The sequence below is a fragment of the Nomascus leucogenys genome, chromosome 19 (genome assembly GCF_006542625.1).
Source record: "Nomascus leucogenys isolate Asia chromosome 19, Asia_NLE_v1, whole genome shotgun sequence".
Lineage (NCBI taxonomy): Eukaryota > Metazoa > Chordata > Mammalia > Primates > Hylobatidae > Nomascus > Nomascus leucogenys.
The window spans coordinates 56097935-56125102 of record NC_044399.1 but is presented as its reverse complement, the minus strand read 5'-3'; the positions used below and the strand labels follow the sequence as shown (position 1 = coordinate 56125102).

Genomic DNA, 27168 nt, shown 5'->3' with positions numbered 1-27168 from the left:
GTCCAGGTCACAAAGATTTTCTGTGTTTGTCTGTTTCTAGACTCTGTTCTATTTTGTTGATCTGTATGTCTAACTTTCCTCCAGTACAATATTGTCTTGATTACTGAACCTTTATAGTAAGTCCTGAAATGAGCAGCTAATGCCAAGCCTCCACCTTTTTCTTTTTCAAAATTGTTTTCTTATTCTAGTTCCTTTGCACATCTATATAAAAGTTAGAATCAGTTTGTTAATTTATACACAGAAGCAGACTAGTTTTTATTAGGATTGCTTTGAATCTGTAGAGCATTTTAGAGAAATTTCATCTTAATAATATTGAATTTTCCAGTCTATGAACATAGTATATCTCTCAGTCTTATATGGGTCTTTCTCTCAGTCATGTTTTATAGTTTGCATTCTTGCACATATTTTAATAAAATTTACTACAAGTGTTTCATAAATTTGATATTGTAAATGGTGGTTTTAAAATTTCAGTGTTCCAAAGAAGGAAACAGCAGACACTGGGGTCTACTTGACAAGGGAGGGTGGGAGGAGGGAGAAGAGCAGAAGAGATAACTATTGGGTACTGGACTTAATATGATGAAATAATATGTACAACAAACCCTCGTGACATGTGTTTACCTATGTAACAAACCTTCACATGTATACCCAAACCTAAAAGTTAAAAAAATAAAATTTCAGTGTTCAGTTATTCATTGCTAGTATCCAGAAATAGATTTAATAATGAACTTGTATCCTGTAACCTTGCTAAATCTACTTACCAATTCTAGTAGTTTTATAGACCCCTAAGAATTCTCTACATCATAGTTTGTGAATAAAGAGTTTTACTTTTCCTTTTTGATCTGTATGCCCTTTTTTATTTTTGCCTTATTGCAGTGATTAGAATCTCTAGTGCCAGGTGTCTGGTAACAACTGCTATCATGTAGATGGTAACAAGTCTGGTAACAAGTGCTATAGTAGAACTATATGGCTTCTTAATGTTATTTTAGACATGAGGAATTTAGAAGACCAAGAATAGTCCACCTAATGACTTGGGTAATTTTTCAAACACATCTTCCTGTGTAATCCCTGGTTGAGCATCTCTGCCCTAGTGAGCTGCTAGGAGTAGGAAAAAGGTTGAGAACCACTGGTTTTGATTATACATTAACCTTGTATCTTTATATACTACTTACAGACACTAGAACTAGATAAAAATTTCGCTAGTAATTACAGCCCTAGCTGAGTGAATACTGGTGTTGAAAAGATGGTAATATGAAACTTACTTCCCCACATGGCTCTAACACCAAGATCATAGCATTCTCTTTTGGATTCAGGCTCCAGACCACCAGATCTGCTTTCCAGCTTACCCTGGCATTAGTCCGTAAACCTCTATAAGGTGTCTGCATTCCTTGCCACCTGCACTTTCCATTTTATCCCACCAATAAAGGTTTTTACAAATATGAAACTTAACAAGATATTCTAGTGCTAATAAAAAAGATACTTTACTCATGCACCTATTTTTAAAAGAATTTCTGGTTGTTTTCCTTGTGAATAAAGGATTGGGATTAACTGAAAAACTGGGCTGAATTAGAGGTCATGAAGGCCACTATTCAACCCAGCCCAGGTATATAACTTTGTCATTAATAAGCTGAGCATGCCAAATGCAGCAAGAATTCATTTTGAGTGCTAAACTTAGAAGCCACCAGGATCTTCAGGCAAAATTGCAGTATCGGCAGAGCTTATCTTTGCCTTCTTCCCTTTAATTTTTTCCCCCAATGCTTAGTCATTTCGTGTCCCAGAGTCATATCTAGCAAGATTTATCTCCCAGGTTCCAAAGTGGGAATAAACTATTTTCAATGCCCTAAACAAATCTCCTACTATATGAGCACAAGTTATGGTAGTTAACTGTTATTACTGAGTAATTCACTCTGTCATGTAAGTTAAAATTGTTGTTGCCTTAAATAAATTTTAAAATAATTTTAATAGGCAACATTCATTGATCACTTACTAAGGATAATCTCAATTAATCCTCCCCAAGGTTATGTGTGTTTCTCAGGGCAATACATCAGCAAGGAGTGGAATTAAGCAAAAAAACCTACGGTTTTATCTGATTCCAGAACCCAGCTCTTGAATACAACTTCCCATGGTCCTCTCTGCTTAGAACTATCCCCATAACCCAGTATTTATTTCCCCAGTGTGGCCTTTCCAGCCCCTGTATGTGATCATAATCTCTTGGAGTGCTTGCTAAAATACATATTGCCTCATCCCAGCCTTACAAACTAAGGGAGAGTCTTTGGGAATGAAGCCCAGAACTCTTCATTTTCAATTCCCCAAGTATTTTTAGGCCACTAGAGTTTGAGAACTACTATCATATAGCCTCTCTTCCTCAACTAAGGAACAGATCTCTATAGTTTGTAGTAACTGCTGTAAAATGGCAGCTCCATAGGAACCTATTTTCCATAGGAACCTGCAGTTCACCTGTTCAGACAGATTTAGAAAATTAAAAGTCTCCATTTTGCATATAGCTATTTCTAATAGTTGGGTGATCATGCTTCCTTCTTCTCAAAATATGCCACTTTATAATTCAAAACTACAATAAAACTTCAGAAGAAATTTTCTTCCCCAAGATCAAGACTACGAGAAAAGCAATCCTTGTCATTAGATATTTCTTAATACTGTATTAGTTTTCTAGACTGCCATAAAATATTACCACAAACTTCGTGGCTTAAAACAATAAAAAATTCATTTTCTTATAGTTCAGGAGACTAGAAATTCAAAATTAAGATGCTGACAGGTCCATGAACCCCTTCCATGGCTCTAGGGGAGAATCTTTCCTTGCCTTTTCCAGCTTCTAGCAACTCCTGGGATACCTTAGCTTGTCACTGTATAACTCCAACCTTTGCCTCTGTCTTCACTATATTTCTATATGTAAAGACGTTTTTTTGGATTTAGAGGACACCTGAATCCACGATGATCTCATCTCAATCCTTACCTTAAATCTGCTATGTTCCTATTTCCAAGTAAGGTTACATTCTGAAGTCCCGGTGGCCAGGTATCTTGATAGGACACTATTCAACCCACCAAAAGTCCTTATTTACCCCTCATGTATTGTTATTCTCCCTGCTTAAATTTTAGGATCAGTAACTACTCATCCAGATGTTGACTCTCATGTTCTAATTGAATTTAAACAAAAAGTTACTACTACAATGAATGTTTTGATGTTGCTGTGGAGTGAATGTTTGTGTTCCCCCAAAATTCATATATTGAAGCCTCAATCTCCCATGTGACATATTTATTAGAAGGTGGGGCCTTTGGAGGAAATTAGCTTATAAGAATGGAGCCCCTCATGAAAGAGATTAGTGCCCTTATAAGAAGGGATGGGGAAAAAATGACGGGTAGGAGGCAGAACTGACTCACAGCTCCAACTTGGATGGACAGAGCAGCCTGTAGAGACTCACATTGTGGGCTTTTGATCCAAAAAATACTGCAGAAACATAAAAGCTGAGAGAATCCACAGACCCTTTGATGGAAGCAGCTTGCCACTGCAGGCTCCGTGAGACAGCCAAAAAACTGTGAGTGACCAAAGTGTGAGAAGGAACCTGAAGGTCCAGATCTTGTGAGACGGATTTGACCTTACCTGGAGCTGAGATGAATTTAAGAGAGCCAAGCAAAATACAGGGGTAGAGGAAGCAGTAGGGAGAGCCCTGTGGGCACTCTCGTTCCCAGGGAAGCCATTTCTGACTTTGTCTCACAGGGGTCCTTGGGGAGGACTGCCAGTGGAATTGGGGAAAGACCACAGGGAGAAGGAATCTTCCAGCTGAACTTTGTAACAACTTTGATGGAATGTCAAATTTCCTGGACAGAATCTGGTGAAGGTGGTGAACAGGGAGTGTAGATATGATCACAGAAGATGCAGCAGGCTGGGAGGTACAAAACCTGAAAGCCCTGCTTGCTTTCTCAGTGAGGGGGGTTGTAGCCTGGGGCAGGTTCTCAGCCCTGCTCACCGGCTGCCTGGAAATAAACTTGGAGCTATTGAGGGGACACAGCAAGAGTGAGACCAGCCTTTCAGGCTGCATGGGAACTGGGTGAGGCGTGTCACTGTTCCCTGGTGACCTGTGTGACACAGCAGAGGCAGCCATAATCCACCTGAGAACATAAGTCCATTGGCCTGAGAACCACACCCTCATCCCCCACAGCAGCCACAGCAAGCCCAGCCCAAGTAGAGCCTGAGCTTAGACCAGCCTAACCCTGGCTTCACTTGATGGCCTTTCTCTGAGACCTGCCCTGATAGCTGAAGACAAAGGACATAAATTTCTTGGGAGCTCTATTGTCCCTCCTACCACCTGAGAAACCCAAATGGTTATCCAGACAGCCCTAGGGCAAACTTATATCCTCCCTATGCTACCACAGCTGATGCTTTCTGGAAAGTGCCACCTCCTGGCTGGAGGTCAACCAACACAAAAAACAGCCCACTAAACAAAACTACAACCAAGGACCCTCACAGAGTCCACTTCACACCCTCAATACCTCCACCAGAGCAGGTGCTGGTATCCACGACTGAGACACCTGAAAATGGATTACATCACACAACTCTCTGCAAACACTCCCCAGTAACCAGCCAGAAGGCTGGTAGCTCCGCTGGGTGGCTAGACCCAGAAAAGAAGTAACAGTCACTGCAGTTCAGCTCTCAGGAAGCCTCATCTCTAGGGGAAGGGGGAGAGTACCACATCAAGGGAGCACCCCATGGGACAAAAGAATCTGAACAGCAGCTCTTGAGCCCCCAATCTTTCCTCTGGCATAGTCTATCCAAATGAGAAGGAGCCAGAAAAACTATTCTGGTAATATGACAAAAGAAGGTTCTTTAAGAGCCCCAAAAGATCACTTTAGCTCACCAGTAATGGATCAGAACCAAGGCAAAATCTCTGAATTACCCGTAAAATAATTCAGAAGGTCGACTATTAAGCTATTCAAGGAGGCACCAGAGAAAGGTGAATACCAATTCAAATAATTTTTTTTTTTTTTTGAGACAATGTCTCACTCTGTCGCCCAGGCTAGAGTGCAGTGGCGTGCTGTCTGCTCACTGCAAGCTCCGCCTCCCGGGTTCACGCCATTCTCCTGCCTCAGCCTCCCAAGTAGCTGGGACTACAGGCGCGCCCCCACCACGCCCAGCTAATTTTTTGTATTTTTTAGTAGAGACGGGGTTTCACCGTATTAGCCAGGATGGTCTCGATCTCCTGACCTTGTGATCCGCCCGCCTTGGCCTCCCAAAGTGCTGGGATTACAGGCATGAGCCACCACGCCTGGCCCTAAGAAACTTTTTAAATGTTACAGGATATGGACAGAAAACCATCCACAGAAATAGCATAGATAAAAAACAATCAACTTCTGAAAATGGACACACTTAGAGAAATGCATAATATACTGGAAAGTCTCAGCAATAGAATCAAACAGGTAGAAGAAAGAACGTCAGAGCTCAGACAAGGCTTTCGAAACAACCCAGTCCAACAAAGACAAAGGAAAAAGAATGGGGGGGGAAAAAAGCATCCCAGAAGTTTGGGATTATGTTAAACAACAAAACCTAAGAAAAATTGCTGTTCGCAAGGAAGGGAAATCTAAAAGTTTGGAAAACATATTTGAGGGAATAATCAAGGAAAACTTCCCTGGCCTTGCTAGAGATCCAGACATCCAAATACAAAAAGCTCAAAGAACACTCGGGAAATTCATTGCAAAAAGATCATCGCCTAGGCACATAGTCATCAGGTTATCTAAAGTCAAGATGAAGGAAAGAATCTTATGAGCTGTAAGGCAAATGCATCAGGAAACCAACCTGTAAAAGAAAACCTATCAGATTAACAGCAGATTTCTCACCAGAAACCCAGCAAGCTAAAAGGGATTAGGGTCCCATCTTTAGCCTTCTTAAAACAATTACCAGCCAAGAATTTTGTATCCAGCAAAACTAAGAAGCTTCATAACTGAAGGAAAAATAGTCTTTTTCAGACAAACAAATGCTGAGAGAATTTGCCATTACCAAGCCAGCACTACAAGAACTGCTAAAAGGAGCTCTAAATCTTGAAAAAAATCCTCAAAATACACCAAAATAGAACCTCCTTAAAGCATAATCTCACAGGACCTATAAAACAATAACACAATGAAGAAAACAAAATAGGTATTCAGGCAACAACTAGCACAATCAATAGAATAGTACTTCACATCTCAGTACTAACATTGAATGTAAATAACCTAAATGCTCCACTTAAAAAATACAGAATGGCAGAATGGATAACAATTCACCAACCAAGTATCCGCTGTCTTCAAGAGACTCACCTAACAAATAAGGACTCACATAAACTTAAGGTAAAGGGGTGGGAAAGATATTCCATGCAAATGGACACCAAAAATGAGCAGGAGTAGCTATTCCTATATCAGACAAAACAAACTTTAAAGCAACAGCAGTTAAAAAAGACAGTGAGGGACATTATATGATGACAAAAGGACTGGTCCAACATTAAACTATCACAATCCTAAATAGGTATGCATCTAACACTGGAGCTCCCAAATTTGTAAAACAATTACTACTAGACCTAAGAATGAGATAGATGGCAACACAATAATAGTGGGGGACTTCTGTACTCCACTGACCGCACTAGACAGGTCATCAAGACAGAAAGTTAACAAAGAAACAGTGGACTTAAATTATACCCTAGAACAAATGGACTTAACAGATATTTACAGAACATTCTACCCAGTAACTGCAGAATATACATTCTATTCATCAGTACCTGGAACATTCTCCAAGATAGACCGTATGATAGGCCACAAAACAAGTCCCAATACATTTGAGAAAATCGAAATTATATCAAGTACTCTCTCCGACCACAACAGAATAAAACTGGAAATCAACTCCAAAAGGAACCCTTAAAACCATGCAAATACATGGACATTAAATAACCTGCTCCGGAATGATCGTCAGGTCAATAATGAAATGAAGATGGAAATTAGAAAATTATTTGAACTGAATGATAATAGTGATAGAATCTATCAAAACCTCTGGGATACAACAAAAGCAGTGCTAAGAGGAAAGTTCATAGCATTGAATGCCTGTATCAAAAAGTCTGAAAGAGCACAGACAATCTAAGGTCACACCTCAAAGAACTAGAGAAACAAGAACCAAACCCAAACCCAGCAGAAGAAAAGAACTGAGATCAGAGCAGAACTAAATGAAATTGAAACAAATACAAAAGATAAATGAAACAAAAAGCTGGCTATTTGCAAAGTTAAATAAAATTGATAGCCCATTAGTGAGATTAACCAAAAAATGAAGAGAGAAGATCCAAATAAGCTCAGTTAGAAACGAAATGAGAGCTATTACAACCAGGGCCATGGAAAAGACAAAACTGCTATCTGTAACTTACCAGAGACATTCACCTTCTACTCTCTAGTTGTCTTACTCCTGAAGACAGCAGCTTGCCCCCTACCTCACTGATAATATCCCATCTTCAGCCAAATTTACTTTTCCTCTCAATGGAGAAAAGAAAGAAATTGTAGTAAACTCTGTTATATGCAAAATCACACAGAAAGATGGTAGGGAGATTAATAACATTAGACTTTATATTGGGGCATAGTTTTACAGGGTTAATCTGTATTGTTATATATTTTGTAGATTTACAAGAATGTAATTTAAACAGTCTGCTATAGTTTTGATGGGTACAAAACCAGGTCAGTCTGACTCTGTAGCTCCTGTTCTTAATATGCCATTTTTAGAAAGTAAAGTAGCATAGTGGAAAGGCTTTAGAGTCATACATAACTGACCACTAACTGATCTTCAACAAGTGACTTGTCTGTGGCTCAGTTTCTGCAAGTATAAAAGAAAGATAATCTCTCTTGGGCTCTTACGATACTTAAAAGTGACTGTGTGCACTGATAAACTGTAAGGGCAAGAACATTTTTTTTTTTCTGTTCACCCATGTACCCCAGATGACTACAGCTATGACTGGCACCGTGAGTGCTCTGTAGATAATTTGTGGCATGAATAATGCCTGACACATCAGAGGCACTCAATAAATAGTAATAGCCACATGCATCATTAATCATCTTCAATCCTAACATCAGAGCATAGAAACTATAATAATATACTGTCTCTGGTCTCATTTATTTCAAAGACCAGCAAATTAGTAGATTATGCACATGCTCATGCTTCTTTTAGGCTTTTGTTGTTTCATTTGCAGGGGTTTTGGCAACTTGTAAACAAATCTGTTGGGCCCAACAGTGAGATAAAATATACTTTGTTACTGCTCTTGTTTTCACATTGAATTTTGAATGCCCTTTCTCAAAAATGATAATGAAAACAAAGAAGGTATATGAATGTAAAGGATTATGAGTACATGAATTTACGGATGTATATATGTTGTATACAAGTCTTTGTGATTTTATCATGTGTGTAGATTCATGTTTTCATAATCCTTTAAGCTCTTCTGTATTTATGATTTTAGTTTACTGTATATAATCTTAAATATTTATGCTTTTTCCCCTCAGTCAGATCCATAGGGTTTAAGTTTCTTATTCATCTTATCAAATAACTAACTTCTGCATGTATTTTTTAGTTTTATTATATTAAGTACTGCTTTTTATCTTTAGTAATTTTCTCTTTCTCTTTCCATTTGTATTCTTTTTTTTCTCCCTCTAATTTTCAATATGAGTAGTTTCTCTTTTTCAGTTTTCCTCTTTAGTAATGAAGCATGTAAGGTCATAAATTTTTCTTTTTATTGCAGTTTTCATTGTATCCTATAGATTCTATTTTTCATTCCTTTTTAGATAATTCATAATTTTCCTTTTGATTTTATCTTTTATCCATGGGTTAGCTAAACTTTTTTTAAAAAGAGGAATATTTTATTATTTATTTTTATGGAATCTTGATGTGAGCATGTGCATCATAAAGTCTCAGTTTTTACAAAATGTGTTTAATTTGTCTTGCCACTAGGTAAGTAATCAGATTTTTATAAATGCTCATGGTTACTAATACCTTTAAAATATTTTTGAGTATCAAATGGGTCTATGAGAAACACACTCACCCATCCAAACCCAAAGAATGGACTTAGAGTCATAAAGAACAGCAAAAGTGAGACTTTTTAATAGCGGTCTTGCAAGATCAAGTGTCTGGTGGGCAGGCACACCCAGGCCAGCTACAACAGATAATTTATCTCCTGGCACACAAGTCCCTCCCCCAGTTCCCCATTGGTCGAGTACTCTGGGGTTACAATCTTCTCTGATGTCACCTAAGTCTCATTATCCGCCTTATAAGGTTATACCCTGGTCCTTCCCCACTTAAGTTTCGATTTCCCAATAACGAAACTTTCTTCCCTTTTATAGGCTGACCCCTCCTCTACATTCTGTTTGCTTATTTTGTGACCTTCTAGGTGCATGAGCCATGCAGTTTGTTATGTTCGCAGGCTGGCTGCCAGTACTTAGACTTACTATGCCTTGAAAATGGCCCATTTAAAATGTTTTTTCACAGGTCTGTATAAATCTATTAAGCCACATTTATCAATAGCTATTCAGTTCCTTTATTTAACTAGTTTTTATCTACTGGAGTTGTTCAGTTATGGTAGAAGTAGTGAAGCCTACACTATAATTTTATTATTTTTCAATTTCTCTTTGGATTTCTTTTTTCCTTTTAACTACAAAGACTTTGGTTCATACAGGTCTTTGACTAATATTTTCTTTAAAAAAAAATTCTACTCTTAGATGCTGAAAAGATATTTGATAAAGTCAAGCCATTCCTAATAAACACTAGGAAAATAAAATAGAAGTTTACTACTTTACTATGATTTTTACCAAAACTCAGCAGTCAGTATCTTATATGCTAAAGATCTCATTTTAAAACTCACATTTTAAATTCAAAACTTTTAAGTAAATGTTAATGAAAGCAATAAAACTACCAAAAGACTGGAAAATTGACCATAAAACTGTTTTTGCTGCAATCTATAAGGTCAAAAAGTCTAGTAAAAGTTCAATTACAATAAAAAAAAATTTGTAAGTTGGCTATATATAAATATACAACAAAAGAATTGTCCCTATTCTAGCAGTGATTACCTAAAAACAGAAATAGAAACACATGTTATATTCACAATTATGTTCTATTCACAGTTATGTGATAAAAACTATGAAATTGTTTAGGAATAAATTTTTTTAAAAACATCACAGAAGCTATGTGAAGAAAACTGAAATTTATTGGAAGACATAAGATTTGAGCAAAAGGAAAGAAAAAGCATACCATTTTCTTGGATGAGAAGAGAATATAAAATTGCCAATTCTTCCAAAATTGTTATGTAAATATAATGCAAATGCAATTGCAGGACAGGTTTTTTGGGAGGGATATAAGGTATTTGTTTTGGCATTGAATTAAATGCTCTTCAAGTTTGTATTGCAAAATAGTTGTTCCAGGAGAAGCCAAGTATAGTTTGAAAAAGAATACAGAGGCACACTTGCTTTACCAGATACTGAGTCATTAAGGAAAACAGTGTGGTCTTGAAGCAGGAATACTCACAGATCAGTGGAGCAGAAAAGAGAAGGGAAACTAGATATCTATATATGTGAGAATTTAATAAATGACCAAGTTGGTATTTTAATACAAGAGGAAAGGAGATCAGTGCCATAATTGAAATATCAAGTTGGTATTTCAATACAAGGTGAAACCAGGAATTGTTTTGCTTGAAAAACTGGTATCTATTTGAAAGAAAGTAAAGCTGGATTATAAAGCTAAAAGAAAAAAACGTATTTCATCTTTCAGAGAAATATGGGATACATGTATATTAGGGACTGACAGACAAAACTAGGAATCCAGAAGCTATAACAAATTTTCTTGACTAGACACACACACGGGTTGGAAAAGATGCCATGAAGTCAATAGATAGATAATGGATTTATAAAAATACTTGCAACACAGTGTACGGAGGACTAATAATCTGTGATAAAGAAGGGACTTTGCAAATTGGCTAGAGACAAACAACTTATAGAAAATGGATAAAGAAAATGAAGCTGCATTTCAGAGGAGCAAATCCAACAAAGTAAACTCAAGAGTGGCTATATGGCAAAATTAGTATGTAGAAAACATTTACTATATATATGGTAGAGAGTAAAGAACTCTTGCAAACTCATAAGAAGATGACAAATTATATTACCACTGTGTTTTTCCAATAAACTTATTTTTTCTCATCAAAGACATAAAAATACAAAATGAAGCCGAGCATGGTGGCTCACCCCTGTAATCCCAGCACCTTGGGAGGCTGAGGCAGGTGGATCACCTGAGGTCCGGAGTTCGAGACCAGCCTGGCCAACGTGGTGAAACCCTGTCTCTACTAAAAATACAAAAATTAGCCGGGCGTGGTGGTACACGCCTGTAATCCCAGCCACTCGGGAGGCTGAGGCAGGAGAATCGCTTGAACCCGGGAAGTGGAGGTTGCAGTGAGCTGAGATTGCGCCATTGCACTCCAGCCTGGGCAACAAGAGCAAAACTCCATCTCAAAAAAAAAAAGGAAATATACAAAATTATATACCTGGGCAATTTTCATAAAATTACAATACCAAGCATTAGTAAAAGTGTGAAAAGGAAAGCACTATTATACATTTTTGGTGTGCATTTAAATTGATGTTTCTGGTCAGTTTCCAATATGTAGCTAAAGCCTATTAAGGTGTTCATATCCTTTTTAGTTAAGGTTCTGAAGATATCTATTTAAACGTGATTTTTGTGGAAACAACTTAGAAATATGAAAACTCTTTTTAATGTGATATCTATATAATCAAATATTGTGCATCTATAACGTGTTTTAGAAAGTCTTTAACAGCATCGATGGAAAGATGCACGAAAAATAAATTATACAACAGTATTACAGTATGGTTCCATTTCTAGATCTTTTTTTTTTTCAAGGTATATGTTATGTATGTATTTGTCTGCCAGAGAGGCCATAACAAGATAACACAGACTGAGACTGAGTGACTTAAACAAAAGGAATTTGTTTCCTCACTGTTCTGGAGGCCAGAAGACCAAGATCATGTGTTGGCAAGGTCAGTTTTTCCTGAAGACTCTCCTTCATGGCTCGCAGATGGCCACTTTCTCACTGTGTCCTCACGTGATATTCTTTGGACATGAAATTTCTGGTGTCCCCTCCTCTTCTTATGAGGACTCCAGTCATACTGGATCAGGGCCTCACCTTTTTTGCCTCATTTAATCTTAATTACCTCTTTAAAGGCTTATCTCCAAGTATAGTCACATTGGAGGTTGGGGCATCAACATATGAATTTTGAGGATACAATTGTCTATAACAATCCATTTCCATAGGTGTTTTATGTGTATAAGTATCACCTGAACTTTGGGGAGGAAAAAACAAATGGAAGGATATATACCTAAAGGAAATCAGTTGGTATGATTCCAGTTTTTTTCTTCTATAGACTTAACTTGCGTTTTCTTCATTTATCTATAGTAACTTCTGTTACCTTTTGTAATAAGGGAAATATTTTTTCAAATTCAGAGAAATAAAGTATCACATGAAAAAAGTAAGTGATAATGCTAATATAAAATTACTTTTATATCTAAATATGAAGCACAGAGAAAACAGCCTTCTACTTTTTTCAAATTATCTTGAAGGCCCACATGTAGGACTATCTGTAGTTTGTTATGAACCCTGACTCTTCACTTGAGAGAAGTCCATTTCTCAGCATTGGCTTTTTAGGATGAATGGCATTGAGTCACCTAAAAGGGACTTGACCTCATATGAGCCAAAATGTACTTTGAAATAAAGTATGAATCTTTAAGGTGATACTGGAGAAATGCTTCCTTAGGGTCCACATATATATCAGTCAGAGATTTGCATGCTGTTAGGGTAACAGTAGAAGGTAAATAGAACACTCAAAAGAAATAGCCTGTTCAAAAACAGAAAATGCCAAGTTTCTCCTGTAAGTTGTAATTGATGATTAACTCCCACCAGTTGATACTGTATCAGTTAGAGTACTTTTAACTGCTTATAGCCAAAAACCTGATTCAAACCAGGTTGAAAGGTAAGGAAATGCATTGACACAGCCACAACTTTAGCAATAGGGTATGTTTAAAGGTTAAATTTTGGCACCCAGCCATCTGAGCTAGGTCCTGGTACCTTCTATCTCCATTCTGACTTCTGTGGTGTCAGCTGTATGTGGTTTTCTTGTGGCTTTCTGTACGTGGTTTTCGTAGGGCTTTCTCTTGGGAGCAAGACAACTTTCTCTAGAAGCCCTAGACATACTCCTCTCATATCTTATTGTCCCGAATTGAGTGGTGAACTTATTCCTGAACCAGTCCCCAGTAAGGGATATAGGGTTGCCATGATTAGCTCAGGTCAGTATCCTAAAGGCTCTGTTTCTGTGCTATGGGAGAGGAGTAGACTGAATGTTAGAGAATAAACCACAGCATGCCCTACACCACACTTGGCATCTCTCACAAAGGAAATATTCAGGGTGCTGAAGGGCCAGTGTGATTATAATTTATATGATGTCTTTGAAGTATCAAGATGTTGCCAGATCCAGTAGAGGTCAATGTTTATCACTCTTGCTAGGAAGCTCAGTATAGTAGCAAAGTTACTTTTCCTTTTATTTTTAATGCATTATGTGAAAAATATTCCTTGCAAATTTCAGATGTTTTCACTGAAGAAGCTTGAAATTAACAGGTACTCAGCCTTGACTTTCCACGGTTTTAAATTGTAGAAATTATCAGTAAAATATAGACATAGTAGATAAGTACTGTTAATAGCTAGGCACTTGGGGCTATTCATTTTTTTATATATGAGTGTTCCAAGAGCTGTGATTTAAATTTCACATTGCTTTTTTAAGTCCAGCCTCAGCAAGTGCATACTGTTATTCAGATTTTCAGTGATCTATTAATGTATTAAAGTCAAATTTTGGAACATGTTGACATATTTTTATTCCATCTGGAAAATTAAACTTGTTTTGAAGATCCAGAGAACCAGTATTCATTAGGAGAGATAAACAGCACTGAAAAGATTCACCATTTATACAAAACACAAACAGTACAACAGATTTAGGATAGAAATGTGAAAATAGGTGTCTCTAAAAATATCTGTAAAGAATCAAATTGAAGTTGAATAAGCAAGACTGTTCACAAGTATACCATTTTTAGTTTTAACTTTCCAGCTGAAGGTTAACTTTGAAGCTCAAGATGGTTCTTATTTAGAAAAAGATTGAGTACTATCCTTGACTTAATAAAAAACAACAACAACAAAAGATGGGACAGATGGCCAGTGATCCTAGAGCACAGATCATCAGCTTCTAATTCTGAATGCCATGGGACAATTTAATGTCTATGCTTCGCTTAAAATGTCTAAGGAGTGAGTTAGTAGGGATGGAGAGGAATATATGCCAGACATAATAGGGCTCGGAGCCAGAGTCAGTCCTCTAAACAGCTTTGCTTCTCCCTCTATGCTATGGGAGAGGAGTGGACTGCATGTTGAGAATAAACCACATCATGCCATATAACTGACTTCATCTCTCTCAAAGGACAAGGAAATCTAGAGAAAAAAGGAAAGTAAAGGATAGCAACCTAAATCTAAATTCACATCAAGTGGTAATGGTGATTATCCCACCTAGAGGAAGAATAATGATGATACACCAAGAACAACCTGTGAAGACTATGTGCCAGGCACTTCTCTAAGCACTGTAAAGTCCATATCCCATTTGCTCTTCACAAAACCCTATGAGGGTAGGGACTGTTGTGTCCATTTACAGCCAAGGCTTATAGTGAGCATGCCAAAGTCGTAGAGCTGGTAAAAGGCAGGGCTGAGAGCTGCCTGACTGCACCTTCTGTTGCCTAAGTACTCAACTTATGTAGAAGGAGGAATTAATAATGTTCCTAGTAGGAAACAGTAGTATTTTAATACTCAAAGAAAATGGTACTGTTTGAGCCTTAATACCAGTTGGTTTTAAGTGCTTCATGCATACCCTTTTATTTTGAAGCTGAAAGGTATATTATTTATTGGTATTTTTAGTCTAAATATATCTGAATCAGTCCATTGAAGACTGTTCTTCAAAATGTGCTGACTAGTGCCAATCTGTCGTGCTTTATTACTAGCTATGTACTGTTACATGTCCATGTCAATGTGGCACAGTGAATGATTGCTGAGTTACTAAATCCAAATTTTATCTTCTTGGAGTAATTTTTCTTTTTAATTTGAAAAACAATGTACAAAATCAGCAGCCTCAGCATTTCCTTTTAACTCAAATGCATCTTAGATGACAAGCTACTTAACTCAAAACTCTAATCCATGCAGTTAGATTTATGAATTTAGATCTGGAAAATAGAAAATAGATTTTTATTTTAATTTTTTTAAAGCAGGTGTTAAAATGTAATCTTAAATAAGTTACATGTGGCCGGGCACAATGGCTCACGCCCGTAATCTCAGCACTTTGGGAGGCCGACGTGGGCGGATCACGAGGTCAAGAGATCAAGACCATCCTGGCCAACATGGTAAAACCCATCTCTACTAAAAACACAAAAATTAGCTGGGCGTAGTGGTGTGTGCCTGTAGTCCCAGCTACTTGGGAGGCTGAGGCAGGAGAATTGCTTGAACCCAGGAGGCGGAGGTTGCAGTGAGCCGAGATCACACCACTGCACTCCAGCCTAGGGGACAGAGCGAGACTCCATCTCAAAATAAATAAATAAAATAAGTTACATGTTTATATAGTCTGCATATATTTGATTATGGAATGGAGAAAGAAAAATTTTAGTTGTTACGAGATCACTTGAGTTAAAAAATTTGTGTTATTCTGTCATTGAACTGTATAATTGGATCTGATACTTAGGCATGAACAAACCAGGATTTCTTCACTGTACTATGCATGTAGAGACTACAAAAGCCTCTTTCCATTCTTTCGTTTTAAACATACAGATGTGTAAGGATTTGGGCTCCCTCCCATTCTCAGTGAGCTGGGACTCTTGTAATAGTCGTAGGCTCAACTCGATGTGCTTAGAGACACTTCATGCTGGATATTACATTTGTAAAATTCAGTTATAGCCTTTAAGCTTCTGTTACTTAAACATGAATAAAGTACTCAAGATTTCCTCACTCTGAGACTAAAAATTAAGCAAGTGCTTCATTCTTCCAGGGTATAAACAACCATGGGCCCAAGGGAGTGTGGTTGTTCTAACACAGTGCTGGCTTTATAAAATATTAAAATATGAAACTTTCCAATAGTCACAGTGTCTGAAACAGAACAAACCCATTTTCTAAACCCCATATAGGCAGATGACAGAATAGACAGCACATAGATTTATAATTTAAACCATCTGGCCATGCACGGTGGCTCACGCCTGTGATCCCAGCACTTTGGGAGGCCAAGGTGGGTTGATCACCTAAGGTCAGGAGTTTGAGACCAGCCTGGCCAACATGGTGAAACCCCATCTCTACTAAAAATACAAAAATTAGCTGGGCATGGTGGTGTGCATCTGTAGCCCCAGCTACTCGGGAGGCTGAGCAGGAGAATCACTTGAACCCAGGAGTGGAGGTTGCAGTGAGCCGGCGACAAGAGCAAAACTCCATCTCAAAATAAAAATAAATAATAATTTAAAGCATCTAAAAAGCAATGAGATCCTTTAAAAATGGCTTTTACTGGTGGCAGCCACCTTAATTTGCCTATTTAAAAGTCTGTTGTTTTCATGCCAAAAGATTTAAAGGCAGTATAAATCCTTTGTAACTGCAGGAACATTTTTTTCTTTACATATTACAGTATTTTAGCCCAATTATAAATGGTAAATGAAAGAGGCACATCTCAACTTTTGACTATCCATTTCATTATTGTCACTTTCCTATGAACCAAGCCCCAAGGCCATGCTAACCTCTTTTACCTGTTCCCTATATGGAGAAGCTCAGTTGTCTGTTGGTACTGGCTCCCTGTGCCAGAGGCCATAGTGTCAGAAGGTCTTGATAGGATATGAGAAATCAGTTCTTCTACCTGCACAGAATTTGGCTCTTCTACTCAAGAAGTACAGAGTTACATGTGGCTTTGTGGCTTTTGTGTTTGGAGACATTTACTTAATATAAAGCTTTAAAGTTATCAAGACAGGCCAGAAGTGGTGGCTCACATCTTTAATCCAAGGACTTTGGGAGAATGAAGTGGGAGGATCACTTGAGTTCAAGACCAGTCTGAGTGACATAGCAAGACCCCTGTCTCTATATATATACACGAATATATATATATAATAAAAGTATCAAGATAGTCAACTCTCTCTCCATGTATAAAAGCCATTCTCCATTTCCTCCTCTCTTGCTTTTGGAGTTAACACATTTTCGAGTCTCTATGATGCTTAAGGAAAGCCTAGGCTGCCAGCACTGCTCAGGGAAATGAGTGTCAAAGTATAAGCTATCTTTCTTCTCTCCACACCTAGTTCCCTTCATCACTTTGTCTTTTTTAGTTTCTAACATTACAGTGTTACTCTTTACTTGCTTATAATATAGATGACATTTTAATTAAATTATAATATCATTCTAAAGTTCTAGATTTTAAACAAGCAATTTTTAAAAAACTTTTGGAATATTACCTTTTTGTAAAGTGAACCCTTTCCCCCTTCACAAGATTGTTATAATTCTTTCAGAACCAAGACTTCATAGAACCCAAGTTGAAAAAAAAAAAACATACCATGGAACAAGTCATAGAAATTGTAGTAGATGCTAACATCCAAGAATTTACTATATGCCAAGTACTGTTCAAAGAGCTCACTGTACATTAGTTCACCAAATTGTTAACTCAATGGAGAGAGCATTATAATTATTTTCTATATTTTTAGATGAGAAGATAGCAGACCATACAAATATTGGTCAACTACTCATTTCTAGAGCCTTTTTAGTGGAGGGCATTGTGCTGGTACTAAGTCTAAAAAAGCAAAGACATGGTCCTTGCCCTTAATGTACTTGAGCATCTAGTAAGGGCACAGGATGGCAACCAGGTACCCAAATGAGGTTATCAGTGTATGTGCTTTAAGCATTCATAGGGGGCAAGGCCACTTTGGGCCTTGGTACTTGAACAAGCTTCTTCTTAGAACCCTTGGCATTTAAACTAGACATTGAAAGGATTTGAGATGAAATGCTTCAGGAAAAAAGGCTGAATATTTGAGGCAGAGGGAGTATTTTTGGCAATTTTGTGAAATACTTGTTAGAATATTTGTGTTGAGTAGGAAAGTTAAATTAAGAGGTCTCTAATTGGCATTCTCAGGGCCCAGGTGAATAGTGCTGTTGACAGTGGTATGGAGATAGTACTGAAATGTGATTTACCCTGTATACGATGTTGGTATCAGTGGACTCCAGGAGGTAAAGTTAGAGAAAAAGGGTACAGCCTAGTAAACAGCCTTTATTGAGAATTTGCTATTTAAGCCTCACAACAACCTTCTTAGGTAATTTATAGATATAGGAACTAAGTAAGCCATAGAGAGATCGAGTAACTCAGCAAGAGGCAGAGCCAGGATCCCAGGCAGTCTGTGTCCACAGCCCTCCACATTCGGTGCTGCCATGAATCTAGAATCTTTCATCAAGGAAAATTTCTCAGTGGTGCCATCAAACTTGCCATCTCAAAACTTGCCATTTCTATACTGAACATTATAATCCCACAGACACACGTGGTACACACACACCTTTACTATAGATCGTCAAGAAGAAGGAAGAAAGAGTCATTCTTCTCACCATTTTGATACCAATTTGTAAAAACACATGACTGTATTTGATCCATAAGCATTAGGAACCACCTGTATGAGAAAGGCTGGGCCATGTGAATGAGCTGTTCGTAAGATTTTAAGATTGACTGTGACAGTCATGTAGAATGACTGAGTAGAGAGGTAGAAGGAGCTACATGGGGAAAGGAGATCGGTCAAGGCTGTTGTGAAAGGTGATATTGATGAAGACCTGTAATCCTGATTGAGGAGAGAAGTATTTACACAGATGGTAGAAGCAGAAGTATTGATTGCAGAGGAGTTTTGAAAGTAAATGAAATGTGAACATAGTCCTGAATCTGGCTAATTGGCATGACAAGTTACAGGAGGTAAAGATGTCTTATTTACCTCCATGTGAGAGAAAGAAAAGGGTGAGTGGCATTGAGGAAAGGCAACTAAAACAAGGATTATGGTTGTGGTTGGCGGGCAGAAATGAATGGCCTCTGAGGTCTGCAGATAGAGAGTGCTCTAAAATATTAAACTGGCTTGTACTGTCTAGCCAAGGAAAAGCTTCATCTCTCATGAAGTAATAGAGATGAAAGATTGCCTGTTTTTTTTTTTTTTTAATGCAAGTGAGTTAACAGGTAAACATATTAACATCTTAAGGAATGTATCATACTCAGTCTATCAGCGATGAAATAGGGTCTTTTTTGGATGCTTGATCGGACAGCCCACCTTTCGGCATGTAAATTCCCACTATAGCATACAAGGCAAGTGGTCAGCGCCAGCCCTTTCTCAAATGGTAAATAGACCACCTCTTGATAGCTCAGTCACAAAGCTTTTCCCATGGGCTTCTGACTACTGGCCCAGTTCTTTTTTTTTTTTTTTTGAGACAGAGTTTCACTCTTGTTGCCCAGGCTGGAGTACATTGGCACGATCTCAGCTCACTGCAACCTCTGCCTCCCAGGTTCAAGCAATTCTCCTGCCTCAGCCTCCCAAGTAGCTGGGATTACAAACGTGTGCCACCATGCCCAGCTAATTTTTTTATTTTTAGTAGAGATGGGGTTTCACCATGTTGGTCAGGCTGGTCTTGAACTCCTGACCTCAGGTGATCCGCCCGCCTCAGCCTCCCAAAGTGCTGGGATTACAGGTGTGAGCCACCGCACCCAGCCCCCAGTTCTCTTCTTTGGAGCCAAGCAGGGCTGGCCTAGTCTGTCTTCAAATACAGCTCCACTGAAGCTTTTTTTTTTTTTTTCTTTTTGAGACGGAGTCTCGCTCTGTCACCCAGGCTGGAGTGCAGTGGCGCGATCTCGGCTCACTGCAAGCTCCGCCTCCCGGGTTCACGCCATTCTCCTGCCTCAGCCTCTCTGAGTAGCTGGGACTACAGGCGCCCGCCACCACGCCCGGCTAATTTTTTTGTATTTTTAGTAGAGACGGGGTTTCACCGTGGTCTCGATCTCCTGACCTCGTGATCCGCCCGCCTCGGCCTCCCAAAGTGCTGGGATTACAAGCGTGAGCCACCGTGCCCGGCCTCCACTGAAGCTTTCTTCAGTCAGCCTTTCATTTGCACTTCCTCTACCTGCTACGAACAATATACAGCACTCCTGAAGGGCTGTCCTTTCAACTTTGAATCTAAGCCTGTTGATGTAGGTATTTTCATTTATAAAGTAGCTCTCATTAAGTGCTGATTATTTTATAATTCAGTTATGAAACCAAATTGAAGCCTGGTTCTTACCCTAAAGTAAATCACAGAGTAATGGAGACTAACAAACATTTGCAGAAAACTTGAATAATCATTTTTTAAAAAGTGAATACAACCTAACCTGTTCAGTGGTAAGGGTAAATGTGGGATAAGGTGGGGGAATTGCTTCCTGTCTTTACTGCTATTGAGGTAAAATGTAAAGAGTGAAATGCGCATGTCTTAAATGTGCAATCTGATTATTCTGACATATGTAAGCACCATGTAATCCACACCTGAATCTAAAATGTGTCACCCAGAAAATTTCCTTATGCTCCCTTCTCATTGTTTCCCACCCCCACAGGCAACGACTGTTCTGATTTCTGTCAGCACAGATTAGTTTTGTCTGCATCATATGGTTCTGTAAGTAATCAAAGTCCTCATCAAAAGTTTCTCACTGAAGGTAACATGGTTCAGGAGAAAGTAACATTCAGAGACTCAGCACCAACAAGCGGTGTGCCCTTGGGCAAAATTCCAAACTTCTCGGCCTCTTATAAATAATTGGATTAAGTGATCCCCAAGGTCCCTTACAGGTCCAGCACTCCACCTACATTTCTAATCTCTATGGCCCCACCATCTACTCGGTACCCTGAGCCAAAAACAAACCTGGATTCACTCCTCCCTGCTCCTCCTCCCTATTCTCCCACATCCAGTTGACCACTGTACAGTATCACATCAGTTCTTCCTTGTAACTTTTTTGGACATGTCTTTTTTGGCCCCTACCTCCTCTCCATTTCTTGCCTGCTGTATTGCAATAGCCATCAAACTACTCTACCTCTTTTGCCCCTGGTCCTCTCCAAACCATTCTGGTCACTGCCCCCAGAGAGTAATCTTTGCTAAAATGAAACATATGGGTCCCTTCTGTCTGAAATCCTTAAGTAGTTCACCATTTAAAATGCTTCTCTGCCACCTACAGAATTGAGTTTAAATTCTGAAGAATAACATGAGGGCTTGGACCACATGGCTCCTGCCCACTTTTAGTATTCCCATCCCCACTGTGCTTTTCTGCTGGAACATTTGCTCTGCCACTACCCCACCTCATTCCTCTCCTTTACTAACACCTTATGTGTTCCCATAAGGTCTATTTAGGCCTTTATGCATGCCTGCCTCGCCAGTTACGTTGAGAACATCTTGAGTGAGGTTTAGGACCATGTCTTACTTGACTGTCTATCTCCAGCATCTAGCAATCTGGCCTGTGACTGCTGAAAACACTTCAGTGAAAACACTTTACCCCCTAAGTTAAATTCAGGATGACAGGATCTTACGTGGAGTTCAAGTTTATTTATCTATTTATTTTTAAAGACTGAGTCTCACTGTATTGTCCAGGCTGAACTCCTGGGCAATAGTGATTCTCCCACCTCAGCCTCCCAAGTACCTGGGCTACAGGTGTGTGCCCCTGTAGCTCAAGTTGATGTTTTTTAAAATAAAAAAGTATATGGTAGTTTTCACATGTTTCTCACCACCTAAGTCTGATTTTAAGTTTTTCTTTTCAGTAGCTATCGTGGTAACATTGAGTTAAAGGTGAGAAAGTCTACTTTTATTTGGAGAGATGGCTATATTAATAGGAGGTATCAAAACTGAATTCTGTTGGTGTTTAAGGAGCTAGCCCTGTAATGTTTAATTCCTATCTCAAATTCGAGTTAATGTGCTTAATAGTTTTAGAATGGCAGATTACTGTTTCTGCAAATGAAGATATTTTCTTTCTAAAAGATTTTTGTGGTAATTAGCAAGCAGGAAATAAAACTAAAGATGACTGGTAAATACTGACCCAGGTGTCCAGGAACACCAGTATCTCTAACCCTTGTTTGTTCATTGTGGTTCACACTGTCCTGATTTTTCGGTTTCTGGTGCTGCCCTGCAGTGTGAATCATCATTATCACCCAAATTGAGCACTGCTTCATCTGTGTTTTCATCTTTTCAAAACCTAGGTAAAAACCTTGATGCTGTCCATGATATCACTGTGGCGTATCCTCACAACATTCCTCAATCAGAGAAGCACCTCCTCCAAGGAGACTTTCCCAGGGAAATCCACTTCCACGTCCACCGGTATCCAATAGACACCCTCCCCACATCCAAGGAGGACCTTCAACTCTGGTGCCACAAACGGTGGGAAGAGAAAGAAGAGAGGCTGCGTTCCTTCTATCAAGGGGAGAAGAATTTTTATTTTACCGGACAGAGTGTCATTCCACCTTGCAAGTCTGAACTCAGGGTCCTTGTGGTCAGATTGCTCTCTATACTGTACTGGACCCTGTTCAGCCCTGCAATGTGCCTACTCATATATTTGTACAGTCTTGTTAAGTGGTATTTTATAATCACTATTGTAATCTTTGTGCTGCAAGAGAGAATATTTGGTGGACTGGAGATCATAGAACTTGCATGTTACCGACTTTTACACAAACAGCCACATTTAAATTCAAAGAAAAATGAGTAAGATTATAAGGTTTACCATGTGAAAACCTAGGGCATATTTTGGAAATGTTCTAAACCTTTGTAAGCTCAGATGCATTTTTGCATGACTATGTCAAATATTTCTTACTGCCATCATTATTTGTTAAAGATATTTTGCACTTAATTTTGTGGGAAAAATGTTGCTACAATTTTTTTTTAATCTCTGAATGTAATTTCAATACTGTGTACATAGCAGGGAGTGATCGGGGTGAAATAACTTGGGCCAGAATATTATTAAACAACAATCATCAGGCTTTTAGCGACAAGGAACACACACATTTTTCTTAAAGGCCCAATCCTAACAGACTCCCCATACCAGAGGCAGATCTGTAACACGTCAACAACGGCCCGGATCACATGCTGTTACTGGACTGCCTAGGTCACCTCACTGAGGTGAACGCTGTCCCTCCAGGTACTCAGGCAGGTGGTGCCCAGGCTCCCTCCCTTGGCATACTTCTTCCTGCGCCAAACCCATCTCATCCTTAAGATCAGAAAACGGAACCCCCTTGTCGTGAAACCGATCAAGCATTTTGACAGGAAGCCCTTCATTATTCGTAACATCGTGTGCTGACCAAGACGTCAAAAGACCACCTGTGCCCTTTTCTCTCGTGGAAGATAAAACCTGGACTCAGGGAGCAACCACAGGCTCTCCACTTTGAAACTGTAGTTTGAATTTTAAAAGATAGGAAGTAATACAGTTTAAGTTAAGTTCCTTTCTCACACTCAGTATTGCATGCATAGTGCTGGTTTCCTTACAACATTTTGGCAGGTGTAGCTTTTTCTGTTAAAAATGGTATACATGAAGTCACATACTTTTTTAAAGGAACACTCAGAACATTCTGTTATTCCAGTCAGAAACTGTCTTTTGAAATATTTCTTTACAACCTACCAAAAAAGGAAGGTTGTTTTTTCTACATGTGCATGGGTATCTAACATCTACCATTAAACCAACAAATGGCTTGCAGACAGGGAGGTAATGGTTTATCCTAAATTACTCAACCCCTTGTAGCCTTGACAAATTTTACCTTAAAACCAAAATAAAACACAAAAATTAATCCTTAATAATGATTGATAGCAAGTGATCTTTCTTTTTAGTTTTAGCCTTCCTTTTTCAATAGTAATATTTAAACCCACTTTTGACCAGTTGTTTGCCCAAATATTCTTGTCATTTGGAGTCAGTGGAAAATCCAGCACACCAAGCACCAGTCTCCTTCTGAGGCAAAAGAAAAGTGTTGTCATTTTCACTCTGTTGGAGCTGCACACTTTCTTTTTTTTTTTTTTTTTTGTCATGTAAGAGGGATGCTGGTCAGAGCTGCAGAAAATATGAGGCAATTAAAAGTCTTTAGCTGTTAGCAAACCTGTCAGTTTTACTTCTGCATTGAACCAGCCTCAGAAGCTACTTACTGCTTTATGTACTCTTTGGGCATGAATGCCTTCTCTGTAATTATATCTCGTTTTTGCTTGACAGTGACCTACCCAATAATTGCATCGTAAATTGCCATGAAAGGTAAACACATCGTGAACTGATCTTACCAAGCAGATTCTGTGAGAAAGCACTGGTGGAGGCTGAACACTGTTGACACATCATTTTTATTTAAAGAGTATTAACTGGTGCATCTTCTGAAACACACCAACCCATATTCCTCTGCTCCCCCAAAGCTGTTTCTGATCCTGCTGGGAGCAACTAACTAGTTACGCACATCTGCTCCAGACCCAGCTCTTTAACTTCACGGTTTTACGGCTTGTTTTTTTTTCTTTATTTTCTTTTTTCTTTTAAAAAGCACCTTTTTTTGTTGTTTCCCCTTAATAAAAGAGGTTCCTAATTTATGTTTCTCTAAGATTTCCTTTGGTTGTATTTAGAAACACAAATAGTTTTATAATCAGGATTGCATTTGTACTGGGTAAAAGAGGCGAGCTGTGCTTTCTACCCCAAAGTTGTTGGTAATGGAGCCCGTCTGCCCTTCCTACAGACTCAAGAGGCTCATTGTTCAAGGTGTAACAACATTTAATTGCATGTCCTCTAACGCTTTGAAACCTTTAGAAGAGAAAATCCTCGTTTTTTACACTTTTGTTCCTTTTCATCATAGAAAACATGTTTAAGATAAAATACAAACTTTACCTACCCCGAATTCATAAAGTACATTTAGTGCTGTATAGCACTAAAACTTAGAGATATAGACAGTGTACTTTCTTTTTAAGAATTAGAGACAGTAACTCCAAAAATAATTGTCCTTTTTTCTTTTTTTTTTTGCAATAAGCCTCTTGAAAATTGTCATTATTTGTGTTTTCCTATACATTCATCTGTGTGAAAGCCTTTTTCTTCTTTGATTTAAAAAAATTAAAGAACTATACAGTTAATGGTTTAGAACTTAGAACTACTTAGAATTAATACTAAAGTGTCAGGAAGAAATTAATTTAGCTTCAATAATTGTGACTGGCCTCAGGAATTCTCCCTTCCACACCTGCCCACCTCACCTCACCTCACCTCACCGCACCGCACCGCACCGCACCGCACCGCACCAGAGCCAGAGCAGCTGTTTGTCTGCAGCAGGACACATACGCACTTTCAGTTCTTTCATGGTAAGCTCAATGGACTTTGAATTGTTTACAGTGCTATATGTCCAATTGTTAAATGTACCATTCTGAACGATGTTAAAGCAAGTGTGGTTTATTTATGACATGAACCATGCAACTTGAAATATGAACTTACAAGGAGGGGCACTCATTAGGTAACAAGTTCTTACACCAAACTTCCTTGATGAAATAAGCCAAAATAATCCTAAAATTCATTAGAAGAACTTGATAAAAGACTCATAAATGTTAGAAAGAGCCCATAATTTTAGGACTTCTATAAAATTCTTCCTTGTTTGTTAATGCTATTAAAACTCAGATTCAAGGGAAATACCAGCTTCCACTTGAGTCACTTTGAAATTAGTTAATTCAACAGCACCATGTTAGAAATCATATATTGGCAGCAAGACTCTGAACTCTGCAGAAACATTTGTTTCACCCAGACTTCAAACTCTAGCCCGGACTATGATGCCCCGGTGTGCATTTACAATAAAGACTCCAACGGAGGGAGCCTGTTGGTGTTAAATTGTTTACATTTCTTTATACAAATAATGTGCTTTCAGTGCCTTAGTTACAGCTCCCTTTCTTTTTCTTGTTCCAAGGATTCTGTAGTATGTAGTGTGTTCTTAGGTAAAGTCTCTTTTTGCTACCGAAAGGGAAATGGTCTATAAACACTGGTCACTGTAGCAGGTAAACACTACTCTAACGTGGAAAAGTGAGCTTCATGCTGAGGTAGTGGTTGCCTTAGAGCTGTTATTTATGCTGTAGAAAACAAAAATGGTTTTGCTACCTGATAAGCTTCAGATTAGATATAGCCCTAAAGTTATCCTGTACCTACATTAAATTTTCATTTCAGAAGAGAATCTTGGTTTTGGTAATTCATGTTTTTTTTTAAGATCATTATGTGCAAAACAACAAGTTTTAAAAATAACTCACAGAATGGCCTTAGTTTTCAATGTCTGATGGTATATTTGTGAGTTGTGTTATCTGTAATATACATCCCAGAATAAAGGAGTGAATTAAATAGTTTACATGTGTGTTACGTTCTGTTTTTGCAGGAATGACAAGTAACTGCAGGTTAAGGTGCTACTTTATCCCCCACAATGCCTTGCATTGCAGTGTCTAGTGTTAAGGAAAAAGCTGGCCAGTTAGGTCTCTTTTTTCCACAGATGTTAAGAAAAGTGGCCTAATCAGGAAAACAATGTACTGCCTCCATAATTGAAAAAGTCCAGGCACCACTATAGAATTAAGGACTCAACGAATGTCATCAGCACTTGATTTTCCTCCATCTCTTAGCACAGCCTTGCTATTGAGAACAATTTGGTTGTTCCACAAATGTGGGATCTTACATAAATATGAGCATGACCACCTCTTAGTTAAGATAAGTGGGACTCTGTGCCCCAGTCCCTGACTTCACGTTGGGGAGTATATAAAAGCAAATCTTGGACCAAAATCTGACAAATGTATAAAAATGTGCTTAGCAAACAGACAACACATGAGAATCATGGAGCTTCTTGTAACGGGGCCTTCTGCAATGCCCCACTCTGTCTTCTCAAGTGAGCATTTTGTGTGATAGAGTCATGTGGAGGGGAGTCCACAACGTTGTTCCCTGGGAAAGGGGAATGCAGGACAGAAGAGCACAGACCCAGCCCCAAGAGCGCCAGTCCCACAGACTGGGACATTGGGCTTGTGGGACTTCTGTCCTCCATCTAAGCAAAAGGAATAGGAGGGCTTTGTTTCTCACCACCTACTTACCTTC

General features: G+C 38.6%; 1 protein-coding gene across 2 annotated transcripts in view; it reads left to right on the top strand.

Moving 5' to 3' along the window:
- LCLAT1 (lysocardiolipin acyltransferase 1) overlaps nt 1–26440 on the top strand; it is a 189179-nt gene extending 162739 nt beyond the window's left edge. For both annotated transcript variants that reach the window (XM_030799938.1, XM_030799939.1), the window contains exon 6: nt 22319–26440. In XM_030799938.1, the coding sequence (XP_030655798.1) occupies nt 22319–22821 (503 nt within the window). In that variant the 3' untranslated portion in view covers nt 22822–26440. The remainder of the gene's footprint in view (nt 1–22318) is intronic.
- The last annotated feature ends 728 nt before the right edge of the window (nt 26441–27168 follow it).